Raw genomic sequence first — 18,357 nt, forward strand, 5'->3', positions numbered from 1 at the left:
CCAGAGTTGTAGGAAAGCAGAGTTTGCGGATGGTTGTAGGGCTGGAGGAGCATTTTGAGGGGGGAGACTCCAGATTTCCACTATCCTTTGTGTGAAGAACTGTTTCCTGACATCACCCCTGAATGGTCTGACCCTAATTTTAACGTCATGCCCCTTGTTCTGGACTCCCCCACCAGAGGAAATAGTTTCTCTCTCTCTACCCTATCAAATCCCTTAATCATCTTCAACACCTCAATTAGATCAACCCTTAATCTTCTATGCTCAAGGGACTAGAAGCCTAGTCGATGCAACCTGTCCTCATAATTTAACCCTTTTAGTCCCTTTATCATTCTGCCAAATCTGTGCTGCACCCCCTCCAAGGCCAATATATCCTTCCTGAGGTGCCGTGCCTAGAACTGACTGCAGTTCTCTAAATGGGGTCTAACCAGAGCTTTGTACAACTGTAACATAACTTTGTATTTTAGTCCCCATGAGATAAAGGTCAACATTCTATTAGCATTTTAAATTATTTTTGCACCTGTCCACGAGCTTTTAGTGAATTCTGTACTTGGACCCCTAAATCTCTCGGCTCCTCCACAGTTTTTAGCTTCTCGCCATTTAGAAACTACTCTGATCTATCTTTCTTAGGTCCAAAGTGGATGACCTCACACTTCTCCACATTGAACTCCATCTGCCACAGTTTTGGACACTCACTTAATCTATCAATGTCCCTTTACAACTTTCTGCTCCCATCTACTCTACTTACTGTGCCACCTAACTTAGTGTCATCTGCAAACTTGAATATATGGCTCTCTATTCCTTCATCTAAGTCATTGATATATATAGTGAAAAGCTGAGGCCCCAGGACAGTTCCCTGGGGACCACTGGTCACACCCCATCAATTAGAGTACATAGCCATTATCCCAACACTTTTTCTCCTACCTCCTAACCAATTCCCTACACATGTCAATAGGTTGCCTCCAATTCCACGCACTTTTATTTTTGCTTACAGTCTCTTGTGTGGAACATTATCGAATGCTTTCTGGATGTCCATGTATAGAACATCCATAGATACTGCCTTATCTACCACATTAGTGACCTGCTGAAAAATTCCACTAGGTTTGTTAGACATAACTTATGCTTTACAAATCCATGCTGGCTCTCTCCGATCAGCTCATATTTGTCTATGTACTCAGTCACTCTGTCACCAATAACAGATTCAAGTAACTTCCCACATGAGATGTTACACTAATAGGTCTATTATTTCCTGGTTTCTATCTCCCACCCTTTTTAACTAATGGAGTGAGCAACCACAGGGGTGATGGGTAAGTGGACTTAGAGTGGGTTAGGATAAAAGCAGCAGAGTTTTGGATGAGCCGAAATTTATGGTGGGTGGAGAATGGGAGGTCGGCCAGGAGGGAATTGGAATAGTCAAGTCTGGAAGTAACAGAAGCATGGATGATTGTTTCAGTAGCAGATGGGCAGAGGCCGGAGCAAAGACGGGTGATGTTACGGAGGTGGAAGTAGGTGGTGTTTGTGATGAAGAGGATATGGGATTGGAAGCTCAGCTCAAGGGTAAACAGGACGGTGAGGTTGTGAACAGTCAGCTTCAGCCTGAGACAGTGGCCAGGGAGTTTGATGGAATCAATGGCGAGGGAACGGAGCTTTGGGGGTGCCGAGGATGGTGGCTTTGGTCTTCCCAATGCTTAACCAGCGGAAATTGCTGCTCATTCAGGATTGGATGTCACAAAGGCAGTCTGACAACAAAGCAGAGGTAGTGGAGAAGTGATGGAGAGGTACCACTGGGTTTCATTGCTGTACATGTGGAATCCAATGCCATGTCTTCTGATGATGTCACCAAGGGACAACATGTAGATGAAGAAGAGGAAGGGGCCAAGAATACATACTTGTGGGACTCCAGGTAATCGTGTTGTGGTGGGAAGAGAAGCCATTGCTGGATATACTCTGGTTACGATCAGATGGGTAAAAGTAGAACAAGGCGAGGGCAGTGCCAATCAGCTGGACAACGGAGGAAAGGCACAGGAGGGGGATGGTATAGTCGATTGTGTTGAAGGCTGCTGAGAAAAGTACGAGGAGAGATAGTACACCATGGCCACAGTCATGGAGGATGCCATTTGTGACTTTGAATCGGGCCGTTTCAGTGCTGTGGCACGGGCAGAAACTTGTTTGAAGAGATTCAAACATGAAGTTGCGGGAAAGATGGGCATGGAATTTGGAGGTGACAACACAATCAAAGTCTTTTGGGAGGAAAGAAAGGTTGGAGATGGGGCAGTTGTTTGCAAGGACAGAGAGGTCAAGTGTGGGTTTTTAGGAGGGGGGTTGATGACGATGTTAAAATGGCCACAGGGCGCTTGGAGCTTAACTCCCATTGTACTTGGTTTCTGCTGGATGGATGGGTTTGAAACTCCTCCTTGTGTTTTATTCAATAGGCAACAGTGACAAGGTTCCAAATTAGGCAATGACATTTAAAAAATAATTTTACAATAATCTAATTGAAATGTAAAAGCTGGATCTCTGAACACAAAATAAATGAGAACTATAAGACCAAGCATCCAGAGCAGACACCTAAAACAGGCATTCGGGCCCTTAAATATGTTAATGGGGGGCCTAACACCTGTTAAGGATCCCTGTACAAAATTTGGAGCAGGCGCGGGCCTGTCTCGCTCAGGATTCTTCAATCGGCCCCCACGGCTGGCAACTACAGGTAAGTTTTCTAAGTAATCAGAAGTGCTTCTCCTGACTCCATAGTCCTGGAGATTCCACCCACCCCCACCCATTGCCCGATCCAACCACCTTCCCCGAACTTACCTGACGGCTGCCCAATTCATTTTTTTTGTGGGCGTGCTACCTGTGGTGGTGTGACTAGTGCTGGCAGATCGTCCCAAGGTTGTAGATTTGGCCCAGACTAATTTCTACCCCCATTTCTCTAACTTTACTCATTGGAAGATGGACTTTGTTCATGTGTGAACCTAGGCAATGAGCATTGACAGAGAGTTCCAACTGTGGAAGGGCTCTGTCACCACCATAGCTATGATCAGCTGATGCAGCATTGACTGGCGATTGAATCTGGGATCTTAGGGTCTTCATGACTCAGCTCCCTTCTGGTCTGTATAACTTAACATTGGGCAGTGTATTTACTAAATAAGTCATAAGGGAAACTACAGCTTGGATTATTTCTATAGCATGTAACTAGAATGCCAGTTGTCCATTGGTTGATTGATCTAGGATGGACTGTAATGGTTTTCACCAGTCCTGTACATTCCTATGCCACACAGCTGGATCTAACACTAATTCTATACATGCCATGAATAATGGGCCGGAAATTGCCACAGCATTGTTTCACCTCTTCATTCACTGTGTCCTATCACAACCCTGACACACATCATGGTCAGTTTATTACAAAAGCGCTTCTTTTAATTCCTGGTTTGCCTTTTTTTTGAGGGTGGGTGGGAGAAGATTGAAGGGCAATGTTTCATCCTAAAATACCTTTTATTGAGCCTGTAGAATGCTTGGTTTGTCTTGCTCACATTCCTGCCTTCACGACTTGGGAGCTTGCAAGTCGAGCTTGAAAAATGTCCGCTTTGTGCGAGCTGTGTTAGGTGTTAAAGAAATCTTTCAGCTGAGCAAGTAGAGAGGGAATTATCACTTACACAGGAGCAGCACAAGATGACGATGAAGAAAGACTCCATGATTCCACCGACCCCCACAACCCACGTCAGACGCAAGAACAATATGACTCCGAAAATATTCTGCAGGCAGGGAAAATAGACTCCCATGATTGTACCCATCCGTGTAGCCTGCAAAGAAAGAAAAGATAGTGAAAAAATTAGAACAGTCTCAGAACTGGAGTTTCTATGATTAAAAATCTGTAACAAATGTCCAGCTTAATTATTACATTGGTACCAAGACACCATGGGAGAATCACACTTAAATACTTAAATGTTGTGCAATACATTTCTTGTATCATACTCAGAATTCATTCACCTTAGATTGCTCCCACGATGAGTGGCTGACCTATAAACACCAATATTTTACCCTAGTGTTATATAGCTCAAAATGTTCTATTGAGTCACAGCACTAGTTTGGAAGGACAAAGGAGCAGAAGTTCAAAATTGTTGCCCCTATTTTTGGTCGTAAACTGGGCGCAACAACGGTGAATTTAGCAGTGCAATGACAAGCACCTAATCTGTGCGGGCATTTGGGCCACTGCTAAATTTGTCAGGACCTTTTTTTTTTTAAGGTGGCTGTGGCGGCCGCCTGAACTGAGCACAGGCCTAACTTCAGTATTGAAGTGAGCGCCCTGCGCCCGTTTCAAGAACCATTTGTTAAATTCCTTAAGACTAAGCAGAGCCAGCACTGCGCAAACTGCGACTAGTTTTTCCAGCTCCAAAGCGGCCTAACCACTGTCACTGGAGGCCACCAAAGACACCGTGAGGTAAGCATTTTAAACTTACCTCCATGTGGAGCCAGGCAGAGCAATTTCTGTCAAGCCATGGGCTTCCTGGTTCGGGTGTGCGTTGGAAACGCACCGTCAGTTACGTGGCCAAAAATGGGCCATGACAAATTTCTACCTCAAAATCTTTAATTATACTGTTGACTGTTTTTGACAGTTCAAGTTGACACTGTATGAAAATTCACAGTCCCAGTGTTATGTGTTATTGAAATTTGAGTGACAGCATTGAAAACATATAACATGCACTCCCAGGGAGACCTGCACTGGCCCATTATTCAAGGCATGTATAGAATTAGTGTTAGATCCAGCTGTGTGACATAGGAATGTTCTTCCTTCCTCCAGCCCCGAATGTTTCTTATTTCTCTTATTTCTACATTATCACAGTGAAAATGATAGAAAATCATAGTTTTGCAACCCAGAGTCAACCCAACCAAGCTTCAGCTACTTCAAAACTGAGTACCACCATCAAAACAGTTCAAAAAAATAGCTCCAGTATTCTTCCTGTGACCTGTTTTACATTCTTTATGACCTGTATATAACTGATAATGCTGATCACATCACAGGAAAGACCAGCTTAGAGGACCACAGAGCTCTCCCAGTGGGAGGAAGCAGAGTGATGATCAGTGGCAAACTACCGCCCCATCTCCAACCTCGCTTTCCTCTCTAAAGTCCTTGAACGTGTTGTCACCTCCCAAATCTGTGCCCATCTTTCCCGCAATTCCATGTTTGAATCTCCCCAATCCGGTTTCCGCCCCGCTACAGTACTGAAACGGCTTTCATCAAAATCACAAATGACATCCTTTGTGACCGTGACAAAGGTAAACTACCTCTCCTTGTCCTTCTCAACCTGTCTGCAGCCTTTGACACGGTTGACCACTCCATCCTCCTCCAACGCCTCTCCACCATTGTCCAGCTGGGTGGGACTGCACTCGCCTGGTTCCATTCTTATCTAACTAATCATAGCCAGAAAATTACCTGCAACAGCTTCTCTTCCCACTCCTGCATTATTACCTCTGGTGTCCCCCAAGGATCTATCCTTGGCCCCCTTCTATTTCTCATCTATATGCTGCCCCTTGGTGACATCATCCAAAAACACGGTGTCAGTTTCCACATGTACGCTGATGACACCCAGCTCTACCTCAGCACCACTTCTCTTGACCCCTACACAGTCTCTAAATTGATACACTGCTTGTCCAACATCCAGATGAGCAGAAATTTTCTCCAATTAAATATTGGGAAGACAGAAGCCATTGTCTTTGGTCCCCGCCACAAACTCCGTTCCCTAGCCACCAACTCCATCCCTCACCCTAACATCTGTCTGAGGCTGAACAAGAGTGTTCGCAACCTTGCTGTCATATTTGACCCTGAAATGAGCTTCCGACCACATATCCGAGGCATAACTAAGACCGCCTATTTTCACCTCTGTAATATTGCCCATCTCTGCCCCTGCCTCAGCCCATCTGCTGCTGAAACCCTCATCCATGCCTTTGTTACCTCTAGTTGACTGTTCTATTCTACTTGACTATTCCAATGCACTCCTGGCTGGCCTCCCACATTCTACTCTACGTAAACTTGAGGTCATCCAAAACTCGACTGCCCTTGTCCTAACTCGCACCAAGTCCCGTTCACCCATCACCCCTGTACTCACTGACCTACATTGGCTCCCGGATAAGCAACGCCTCGATTTCAAAATTCTCATCCTGGTTTTCAAATCCCTCCATGGCCTCGCCCCTCCCTATCTCTCTAATCTCCTTCAGCCCCACAACCACCGCACCCACCACCCCCCCCTCCTTGGGATGAAGAAAACATCCCAAGGCGCTTCACAGGAGTATTATAAGACAAAAAATTGATACCAAGCCACATAAGGATAAATTAGGGCAGGTGACCAAAAGCTTGGTCAAAGAGGTAGGTTTTAAGGAGCGTCTTAAAGGAGGAAAGAGAGGTAGAGGCGGAGAGGTTTAGGCGGGGAATTCCAGAGCTTAGGGCCTAGGCAGCTGAAGGCACGGCCGCCAATGATTGAGCGATTATAATCAGGGATGCACATGAGGGCAGAATTTGAGGAGAGCAGATATCTCGGGGGGGGGCGGCGGGGACGGGGGGGTTGTGGGGCTGAAGGAGATTAGAGATAGGGAGGGGTGAGGCCATGGCGGTATTTGAAAACAAGGATGGGAATTTTGAAATCAAGGCGTTGCTTAACTGGGAGGCAATGGAGGTCAGCGAGCACAGGGGAGATGGGTGAACGGGGCTTGGTGCGAGTTAGGACACGGGCAGCCGAGTTTTGGATCACCTCAAGTACCAGTAGATTGGAAGCAGGCCAAGGTACTGCCCATATTCATAAAGGGCAACAAAAGAGATACAGGAAACTTCAGACCCATTAGCCTCATTTCAATCCCATGCAAAATAATAGAATCAATTATCTTGAGGATTATTTGTACAATAATAGCCTAAAAGAAAGACTTGCATTTATATAGCACCTTTCACAACCATCAGACATCCCAAAGCGTTTTACAGCCAATGAAGTACTTTTTGAAGTGTAGTCACTGTTGTAATGTAGTAAATGTGGCAGCCAATTTGTGCACAGCAAGCTTCCACAAACAGCAATGTTATAATGGCTAGATAATCTGCTTTAGTGATGTTGATTGAGGGATAAATATTGTCCAGGACACCGGGGAGAACTCCCCTGCTCTTTTTCAAAATAGTGCCATGGGATCTTTTACGCGCACCTGAGAGAGCAGACGCGGCCTCAGTTTAGCATCTCCTCTGAAAGATGGCACCTCTGTCAGTGCAGCACTCCCTCAGTACTACACTGGAGTGTCAGCCTAGATTTTTGTGCTCAAGTCTCTGATAGACAACCTAGTAAACAACAGTAGCATAGATTTAGAGGGAGAAGGTCCTGTTTGATCAACCTCTTGACTATTTTGAGCAAATAACATGCTGACTGGACTGTGGAAAGTCCTGTGAGATGTGTACCTAGACTTCTAAAAAAAATTAAACAAACTTCCATATGAAAAGCTATCAGTTCAGCTGAAAGCAATGGAAATTGAGGGTAAATCTTAGTAATGAATAAGAAAGTAGCTCAAGGTTAGAAAGCGAGTTAGAGGAGTTATGTTTGAGTGAGGAGGAAGTACTGGTGGGGGGAGGGCGGGGGGGTGGGTGGCGGCGCAGGTGGCGGGTGGTGCCAGGAATCAGGATTGGGATCACTGCTGTTTCTAAGCTTGGATTCAGAAACTCAATTCCAATTTGGCAAAATTGCAAATTATACCAAATTAGGCGATTCTGAGGAGGTAGTTCAAGAAATACAAAATGGGTTGGACAAAATGTGTAAGTAGGTGGAACAATGACAGGTGAGATTTAGTACAGACAAGTTTAAAGAAGAAAAATATGGGCATCAGACATACTCCACAAATGGTGTTGAAACAGCTGATTGAAAGAGATGTAGTGCTCATACCAGTCTTAAAGCCCAACATGTCCAATCACTGCAATCAACAAAGTAAACTGAATGCTGCAATAAGTAACCAAAATACAGTCTATAGGCCTCCGAACAGTGGCAACTCTGTTGGACGGAGTATCAATCAGGAAATAGTTGAGGCTTGTAATAAGGGAACATCTATAATTATGGGGGATTTTAACTATCATATTAATTGGACAAATCAAATTGGGCAGGGCTGCCTTGAGGATGAGTTCATTGAGTGTATTAGGGATGGGTTTCTTGAGCAGTATGTAACTGAACCGACCAGGGGGCAAGCAACCTTAGATCTGGTCCTGTGTAATGAGACAGGATTGATTAAAAATGTCCTAGTAAAGGATCCCCTTGGAATGAGTGACCATAACATGGTTGAATTCCATATTCAATTAGAGGGTGAGAAGGTTGGATCTCAAACAAGCGTGCTAAGCTTGAATAAAGGAGACTATGAAGGTATGAGAGCGGAATTGAGTAGAGTGGATTGGGAAAATAGATTAAAGGGTAAGACGATACATGATCAGTGGTGTACATTTAAGGAGTTATTTTACAACTTCCAAAAAATATATATTCCACTGAGAAGAAAAGGGTGTAAACGAAAAGACAGCCATCCGTGGCTAAGTAAAGAAATTAAGGATAGTATTCGACTAAAAACAAGGGCATATAAGCTAGCCAAATCTAGTGGGAGGATAGAGGATTGGGAAAACTTTAAAAGACAGCAAAAAATAACAAAAAGATTGATTAAGAAAGGGAAGATAGATTATGAAAGTAAATTAGCAAAAAATATAAAAACAGATAGTAAGAGTTTTTATAGTTATATAAAAAGAAAAAGGGTAGCTAAAGTGAATGTTGGTCCCTTAGTGGATGAGACTGGGAAATTAATGGTGGGAAATATGGAGATGGCAAAAACACTGAATGAATATTTTATATCAGTCTTTACAGTAGAAGACACTAAGAATATCCCAACACTGGACAAACAGGGGGCTATAGGGGGGGAGGAGCTAAACACGATCAAAATCACTAAGGAAGTGGTACTCGGTAAAATAATGGGACTCAAGGCGGATAAATCACCTGGACCTGATGGCTTACATCCTAGGGTCTTGAGGGAAGTGGCAGTAGGAATTGTGGATGCATTGGTAATCATTTTCCAAAACTCCCTGGACTCGGCAAAGGTCCCGGCAGACTGGAAAACTGCTAATGTAACACCCTTATTTAAAAAGGGCAGTCGACAGAAGGCTGGAAACTATAGACCGGTTAGCCTAACATCTGTGGTCGGTAAAATTTTGGAGTCCATTATTAAGGAGACAGTAACAGGACATTTGGATAATCATAATTTAATAGGGCAAAGTCAGCATGGTTTTATGAAGGGGAAGTCATGTTTGACAAATTTGCTGGAGTTCTTTGAGGAAGTAACATATAGGGTGGATAAAGGGGAACCAGTGGACGTAGTGTATTTAGACTTCCAGAAGGCATTTGACAAGGTGCCACACAAAAGATTATTGCTTAAGATAAAAAATCACGGGATTGGGGGTAATATTCTGGCATGGATAGAGGATTGGCTATCTAACAGAAGGCAGAGAGTTGGGATAAATGGTTCATTCTCAGACTGGCAATCAGTAACTAGTGGTGTTCCGCAGGGGTCAGTGCTGGGTCCCCAACTCTTTACAATCTACATTAACGATTTGGAGGAGGGGACTGAGTGTAACATATCAAAGTTTGCAGATGATACTAAGATGGGAGGGAAAGTAGTGAGTGAGGAGGACATAAAAAACCTGCAAGGGGACATAGACAGGCTAAGTAAGTGGGCAGAGATTTGGCAGATGGAATACAATACTGGAAAGTGTGAGGTTATGCACTTTGGCAGGAAAAATCGTAGAGCAAGTTATTATCTTAATGGCAAGAAACTGGAAAGTACTGAAGTACAAAGGGATCTGGGGGTCCTGGTGCACGAAACTCAAAAGGTTAGTATGCAGGTGCAGCAAGTGATTAAGAAGGCCAATGGAATGTTGGCTTTCATTGCTAGGGGGATAGAATATAAAAATAGGGAGGTATTGCTTCAGTTGTACAAGGTATTGGTGAGACCGCACCTGGAATACTGCATACAGTTTTGGTGTCCATACTTAAGAAAGGACATACTTGCTCTCGAGTCAGTACAAAGAAGGTTCACTCGGTTAATCCCGGGGATGAGGGGATGGACATATGAGGAGAGGTTGAGTAGATTGGGACTCTACTCATTGGAGTTCAGAAGAATGAGAGGCGATCTTATTGAAACATATAAGATTGTGAAGGGGTTGGATCGGGTGGTTGCGGGGAGGATGTTCCTGATGATGGGTGAAACTAGAACTAGGGGGCATAGTCTTAGAATAAGGGGCTGCTCTTTCAAAACTGAGATGAGGAGGAACTACTTCACTCAGAGGGTGGTAGGTCCATGGAATATGCTGGCCCAAAAAGCTGTAGAAGCTACATCATTATATAAATTTAAAACAGAAATAGACAGTTTCCTAGGAGTAAAGGGAATTAAGGGTTACGGGGAGCGGGCAGGAATTTGGACATGAGTCTAGGTTCGGATCGGTCATGGCCCTGTGGGTAGCGGAGCGGGCCCAGGGGCCGTGTAGCCTGATCCTGCTCCTATTTCGTGTGTCTAATTCTGTTAGATTCAGGAGATGGTTCTGTGATAGTAGATTGGCGGTTATGATCAGATCAGCCATGATCTTATTGAATGGCGGAGCAGGCTCGAGGGGCCGATTGGCCTACTCCTGCTCCTATTTCTTATGTTCTTATGTTCTTAATTTAACCTCCCATCTGAAAGACAGCACCTCCAACAGCACAGCACTCCCTCAGTACTGCACTGGAGTGTCAGCCTAGATTTTGCGCTCAAGTAGGCTGTAAATCCACAACCTGCTGCCTCAGAGGCAAGAGTGCTACCCACTGAGCCACAGAATATTTGTTGAAAAATTTGGGCTCCTGTGTTGGTTTGGCAACTGTCCATGAAACGTCAATGGAAAACATGTAATATAATTCAGTGCGACTGACTTCATGATGCAGTTTGTTGTAGAAAAGATAGTCCTGCAGCATTAACACTGAGCATCTTGTGCACAAGAATTGCAGCAGGTACACAGTTTGATATTTAATCTTTAGCTTTCAAAGTTTGAATAAAAGGCTCAGGTGGTTCATTGTACCATCATTCAGTTCTAATGGTAGTCTTGACAGGGCTGACTACCACTGGCAGTCAGAGGCCAGTGACGAGTGCTTGAGTTCACATTCGCGGGCTTTAGCTCAAGTATAATCACAGCTGGTGCCCACATCAATGCTGATGGTGTTGCCAGCGCTGTACTGTTGCTGAAATATAACTGGGGCATTTGCGATCACAAACACAGACATTTCTCAACAGCAGCCTAAGTAAGGTATTACTTTAAAATCCAGCCACAGCTGGACATTCCTGCTCCTAAGCACGTTATATACATAAAGCTACCGTGAAATGAAATTTTATCCCCTACTATATAAGCCTAGTGATGTTTATTGTTAAAATTCAAAACTTATTTGGCAGATTTATAGAAACCTGGAATAAGAATTTTGTAAACTTGAATTAAGATGGCCCACGAAATCCCAAGTGAATACTTATATACAGCAATGATATGTAGAAACTTATCAGATCTTTTTCTTTATTTTTTCTAATGTTGAGATTTTTGTTTTGCTTCGTACATTCACACCATTTTGGGCATCACCAGCTGCCTCAGGGAGTCATGTTCCTAGCATTCCAATTTCCATAGCAATCCTAAGACATACACGGGGATATGTTGGAAAAACAACTGCGACGCTGTACATTTACAGGCTTGTGCCATGTAGCTTTCTGCTGATGGGTTTTACATACACATTTGAGGATAAAGCACTCCCTGCAGAGAGCCATGTGGAAAGCCAGTGTGGATCACAGATAGGGCTACGCCACTGTCATGTTGATTTTCCATCCCATGCTCCCTTTGAGCGAGGCTCCCAGCTGGGAGTGTGGGAGCTGTGAATTTACTTTCAAGATTTGAGTTCTTTGGGGGCGTGGGTAGGAGTCTTGTTACAGTTCCCTGTAGTAGAAGGTATCTGAAATTAAAGTACATCTTTGACATAAAATGCCCAATGCAACTGTCTGTCAAGTAAAGCCTGATGCACCAAGCCCATTATGTGCGTTATTGAGATTGCTTTAGTATATCAGATAGATGCGCAGCATGATGTAGCCCAGCTGTACTGGGTGATAAGCTAATTTTATTGTAAAGCTTTTGTTTGTAACCAATGTGGATGCAGCAATCTCTGTGAACTCAATAGCAACAAGAGTTGTCGGGTGGATTGCTCGGGCAATCCAATATAAAACAACAACAATTTGCATTCATCTAGTGCCTTTAATGTAGTCCCAAGACGCTTCACAGGAACGTTAAACAAAATTTGACACCGAGCCACATAAGGAGATATTAGGACAGGTGACCATAAACTTAGTCAAAGAGGTAGGCTGTCAGGTGCATCTTAAAGGAGGAGAGAGAGGCGGAGAGGCAGAGAGGTTTGCGGAGGGAATTCCAGAGCTTAGGGCCTAGGCAGCTGAAGGCACGGCCGCCAATGGTGGAGCGATTAAAATTAGAGAAAAGCAAGAAGCTGGAATTGGAGGAGCACAGATAATTCAGAGGGTTGTAGGGCTGGAGGAAGTTACAGAGTTAGCGAGGGGTGAGGCACTGGAAGGATTTGAAAACAATTATGAAAATGTTAAAATGGAGGCGTTGCTTGACAGGGAGACAATGTAAGTCAGCGAGCACAGGGGTGGTGGGTGAATGGGACTTGGTGTGAGTTAGGATATTGGCAGCAGAGTTCTGGGTGAGCTTAAGTTTACGGAGGGTGCAAGGTGGGAGTCCAGCCAGGAAAGCATTGGAATAGTCGAGTCTAGAGGTAACAAAGGCTTGTTATCCTTGTATGATAACTTGGTTAGGTCTCATCTACTTTTGGTCCCCTCAACAGTGGGTAATATGGAGGCCCTGTAAAAGGTTCAGAGGAGAGCCACTAGATTAATACCTAATTTAAAAGCTCTTAGTTACCACAATTGGCTTAGCTAACTAGGGCTGTTCACTTGAGAAACGCATAGACGATGGGAAAATTTGATTGAGGTCTTTAAAATAATGAAGGGTCTAGACTAGGTCCATTTGGATAGACTATTTGAATTGGTTTAAGCTACGGAGAACCAGCAGACATCCTTATAAATTACGTAAGCCTAGAACTAGGTCAGATGTCAGGAGGTGTTCTTTTCGCAGAGGATCATTGATCTTTGGAACAAGTTGCCAGTTCGTGCAGTAAGTGCGGATTCGCTGCAAGTGTTTAAAGGTGAGTTGGACCCGTTCCTGGTTATGGCTGATAGCACATTGTACTAAAAGTAGAAGGCATATTGGGCGAGTGCCTCATAGTCACTGTGGTCTCCAAGAACTCGTTTTGATTGCCTTCGGAGAGGAAACTCCCAGAGGTTTTCCCCCTGAATTGGCCAAGGGTTTTGCTCTTTTTTTTGCCTTTCCAAGATTACTGGACTGCTGGTGGGTGTTGGGGGGGGGGGGGGGGGTGGTGGGGAGGAGGGGGAGTGGGGACGTGTGGAGTTGAGGATCATGATAGTCAGTTGCACCATGACTGTATGAAACGGACTCGATGGGGGTAACTTTAATCCCCCAAAACAGGTGGGTTTGGGTCGGTGGCAAAGTAAAAATGTAAGAAAATCTCAAACCCAAAACCAACCCGCCTCGAACCCACCCACTTATGGTTTTAATGGAGAGGGGACAGGGGGAGGGTGACCAACCCACTCCCAGGAGGTGGGTCGCTCATTTTCCAGCCCCATCCCTGCTTGTGGGCCAGGAGGAGCAGGAGTACTTCCCTCCAGCCCCCAAGCAAACCTGTTAAAATCTCCAGTGATCGGATCCCATCACCACCCCCTTCGCAATCCGATAGCCTCCCGATGTCCTCCATAGCCTGAAATGTCTTCCTGACCCATCCCCCTTCCCATGTCCTCCATGAGTCCCTCACGATCATCTCACCCCGCCGTCCAGTCTCCCTGGGTCCCCCCACAATCTTCTCACCATCTCCCTCGATTTGTCCCGCCGCCCCCCCCATCGATTGACCCCGACCCCCAATCTCTCCGGCCCCCCCTCGATGTCCTCCTAAGTCCCGTACTCTCCGGCGCCCCCAGCGATGTCCTCCCTGACTCTCAATCTCTCTTGTCCCCCCCTCATTGATGTCCCCCCTGACCCCCTGATCTCTCCCTCCCTCCTCTCCACTCCCTGGCTACGGCCTGGTGCCGAAGGCCTACCCGTCCTACAGCCAGCCAGCCTCTCAATCTGGCTGGCTGCTATTATGTCCGTGTATAATTGAGACACGGACTGCAGGAGTTGATTATAACAAGTCTTTACTGAATGGAGACAACCTGGAAACTGAAACTACAGAAGCCTGCTAGGGCCTTTTATACAGGGGTGGTCACTGCCGGTACTGCAGTCTGAGACCAGTTATTCCCTTAAAGGTACATACACAACAATTCCTCCCCTTTTAGATAAACAGTACATAACATTCATTTAACAACTAAATAATAACTAATTACAATTACGATTGCTAGATACATTGGTTGAAGTTAAGCAATTATAAGTTCAGTCTTTGAGGAGGCTTCCTGATTCTGTCTGGATAACGCCTCTTTGGGATATCAGGTTCTTCTGGCAAGGTTGAGTCGGGATCAATGTCGTTTGGTTCGTCTGCTTCCAATATCACCGATTCTGTGGTAGATGCAATTGGTACTTCGGTTTCATCGCCAGGTGTATCAGATCGTGGTGTGGAGTTGACGTTTTCCAGTGACTCTAGAATCTGGTCAGCATGGCGTCTTACAATGCTCTCTCCAACGTCCACGGTATACATTAGAGGTCCTTGCCGTGTACAGATCGTTCCTGGCTGCCATTTCTCTGTGCGGTAGTCCCGGGCCAAAACTGGTTGACCTATCTTAAAACTCCTGGTCGGCCTTTCATTCATATTCTGAAACTGCCTGTTCTCCACATCTCTTCTGACGTTTGGCTTAACCAAATCCAAGCGGCATCGTAGTCTTCGATTGAAGAACATCATGGCTGGAGTTTGGTTGGTAACTGCATGTGTCGCATTCCGGTAGGCAAACAAGAAGTTATCCACCTTGTGTTGTAGGGGTATATCTTCATTACACATTGCCTTGATAGCCTTCTTGAATGTTTGAACAAACCTCTCGGCCAATCCATTAGTGGCTGGATGATATGGGGCGGATGTGTAATGCTTAACACCATTATTCTTTAAGAACCTCCGGAACTCTTCAGACACAAACTGTGGTCCATTGTCAGAGCAAATCTGTTCAGGCAGCCCATTCCTGGCGAATATGGTTCGTAAGACTGTGATAGTTTTTTCTGTGGTGGTTGAGGACATTTTTATTACCTCTGGCCACTTTGAATGTGCATCCACCGCAATTAAAAACATCGAGTCCATAAAGGGACCAACAAAATCAATGTGCACCCTTTGCCATGGAGATGAGGGCCACTCCCATGGATGTAGAGGGGCTTGTGGTGGGGCGTTTTGGACCTTCTGGCATCCTGTACAGCTCTTGGTCATCTCTTCGATTTCTCTATCGATTCCCAGCTGTAGTGTATGTGCCTTTAAGAGACCCCTGTGTACTGTAATGCCGGTAATGGCCACTCGGGCTATATAAGCCTGTATATTGTGTTGTATCAGTTAGTTCCCCTCCAGACTTTGTTCAGTAAACACCTGTGAAACCAACTCCTGTCTTCAGTGTCTCTATTAACACACGGACACAACAGTGGCGACGAATTGGAAACGGACTTACCTGCAATTCGGCAGCACCTCAAGGACATTGATTCCTCTGGCGTCCAAAGTCAAAGAAAAGCAAGAAAAAGAAAAAGCTGTGGTTTCACCAGCTAGCCGAGCTGGTGGCAGGTACTGCAATAATCCTTCCTGGGCGTCAGGCTGGGGCTCCAGCGGCTTGCTCTGCAGCTAGGCCAAGCAGCAAAGGCGGAGGCAAGCAGTAACAGATGGGGAGGGAGCACTCGGGAGACGGCCGGCGCTGCAAGCAGGTCGGCGTTCAGACCTAGCAGAGAGAGTCCGACGGGAACGAGTCTCCACCTGTAAATAAATAAATAAAAAGGGAAACCCACGGAAAACACCGTTGTCATCGGCAGCAGCGGCGGGGAAGCGCGGGAAGCGCCATATCTTTTCTGCAGAAAAGAAAGAAAAGCGCGGGAAGCACCATTTTTTTTTTCAGGATGCCTAAGTCTGGCAATATTGATGCTTTTGATAACAATATAGAGGATTGGACCACATATGTGGAAAGAGTGGAGGTATATTGCACCGCAAATGGAATAGGAAATGAAAAAAAAGCGTCAGTACTTCTAAATCTAATGGGCGCAAAGACATACGGGCTGTTACGAAACTTAATCACTCCAGCCAAACCAAAAGACAAGAATTTTAAAGAAATTGTTGATACCCTACAGGAGCACTTAAACCCAACACCGCTGTTGATAGCGGAACGATTCAAATTCTTCAAGAGGAATCAACACAAGAATGAAAGTAACACTGATTACCTCACCGAATTAAGAAAGCTATCAAAGCACTGCCAATTCGGGGCAGGACTAGCAGATTATCTTCGAGACAAATTCGTCTGCGGTCTCCTAAGTGAAGGAACACAGAAAAGGCTGCTTTCTGAGAAAGATTTAATACTGGACAAGGCTTTCAGTATGGCTGTATCATATGAAGCAGCCGCAAGAGGAGCTGCAGAGATACAACAAAAGACACAGGACTTGGGCACCCATGAAATGACACAGGGTTTCGAGAGATGTTATCGCTACGGCAGGTCCACCCATGACCAGAGGGACTGCTGGTTCCAGGACAAAGCATGCAGGCAATGCGGAAAGATTGGACACATTGCACGGGTATGCCGACCTGGACAAACAAAATCCACGGACAGGAAAAAAAAAATCAATAAAGAAAAGTACAGAAAGGTACAAATGATGACGGACAGTAGCTCCGAAGACCAGAAGAGCGATAGCGACTCCGAAAACAAGAGACTAAGCTGTCTCAAATTACATAATGTAATTGCCAAAGAAGATTACCAGACCATTTGGGTTACCCTCACGATAGCAGGGTCCCCAGTTAAAATGGAGCTAGATACAGGATCAGCTCTGACCGTCATAAATCGACGGGATTACGAGCGGCTATTTCCGCATATACCTTTAAAAGACACATCCATTATCTTGAAAACATATACGGGGCAGAAAGTATACCCCAAAGGAAAAATAAGGGTGCCTGTTGTATACAACGGCAAGGAAATACAAAAGTTGTATTTATACGTTCTACAAGATGGTGGTCCACCGCTGTTGGGACGTGAATGGATCAGGAAAATACATTTAGACTGGCACTCCATTCAGGCACTGACGGTGACCAGTAAGGAAAAAAATGATGATGACGTCATACCTGAACAGTTAAAAGACATCTTGGCCAACGCCAAAGAAGTGTTTCAAGAGAAACTAGGAACCTTGAAAGGCATCACCGCCTCAATAAAAGTGGAAGATGCGGCAATTCCCAAGTTTTTTAAGGCAAGACTGGTGCCATACGCAATTCATCCAGCAGTCGAGGCAGAGCTGGAGAATTTAGAAAAGGCAGGCGCATTATCTAAAATAGATTGGAGCGAGTGGGCAACACCCATCGTCCCAGTCATGAAGAAAACGTTGAATAATGATAAATCTGAAGAACAGAGAAAAATTTGCATCTGTGGAGACTTCAAGGTGACTGTAAACCCAGTCCTTCACACGGTACAGTATCCTCTTCCGAGGATAGAAGATATTTTCGCCTCACTATCCGGAGGGAAATGTTTCACCAAAATTGACTTGGCACAGGCATATCTACAGATGGAGGTTGAAGAGGCCTCTAAAAAGTATCTCACGATAAATACACACAAAGGCCTGTACCAGTACAATCGACTGGCTTTCGGAGTAGCATCCGCTTCAGCTATCTGGCAAAGAGCTATGGAGCAAGTCCTCCAAGGGATTCCGGGGACTCAATGCTACCTAGATGACATCCTTGTAACAGGAGAAAACGACAACAAGCACCTTGCCAATTTGGAGCAGGTGCTCACTAGGCTGAGAGAACGGGGCCTACGAGCAAATCGCCCCAAGTGCAAATTTTTCCAGAATCAAATATCATATTGTGGCCACATAATTAATAAGGAAGGATTGCATAAGTCACCTGAAAAAATTGAAGCAGTCATAAAAGCCCCAGCACCTGAAAATGTTTCACAATTAAGGTCGTTCCTGGGATTAATAAATTACTATCATAAATTTTTACCGAACTTATCAACTCTTCTGCACCCTCTTAATGAACTGCTACAAACAGGAGTAATTTGGAAATGGAGCGAAGACTGTAA

General features: G+C 45.0%; 1 protein-coding gene across 2 annotated transcripts in view; it reads right to left on the reverse strand.

Annotated features, from left to right (window-relative positions):
- Positions 1–18,357, reverse strand: part of LOC147108572 (solute carrier family 12 member 5-like) — a 1,151,655-nt gene that overhangs the window by 326,829 nt on the left and 806,469 nt on the right. For both annotated transcript variants that reach the window (XM_086005249.1, XM_086005250.1), the window contains exon 4: positions 3,651–3,797. In XM_086005249.1, coding sequence (XP_085861375.1) covers positions 3,651–3,797 — 147 coding nt within the window. The remainder of the gene's footprint in view (positions 1–3,650; positions 3,798–18,357) is intronic.

Source organism: Somniosus microcephalus, chromosome 13 (assembly GCF_052327205.1).
Source record: "Somniosus microcephalus isolate GS21.2 chromosome 13, FLI_Smic_1.0, whole genome shotgun sequence".
Classification (NCBI taxonomy): domain Eukaryota; kingdom Metazoa; phylum Chordata; class Chondrichthyes; order Squaliformes; family Somniosidae; genus Somniosus; species Somniosus microcephalus.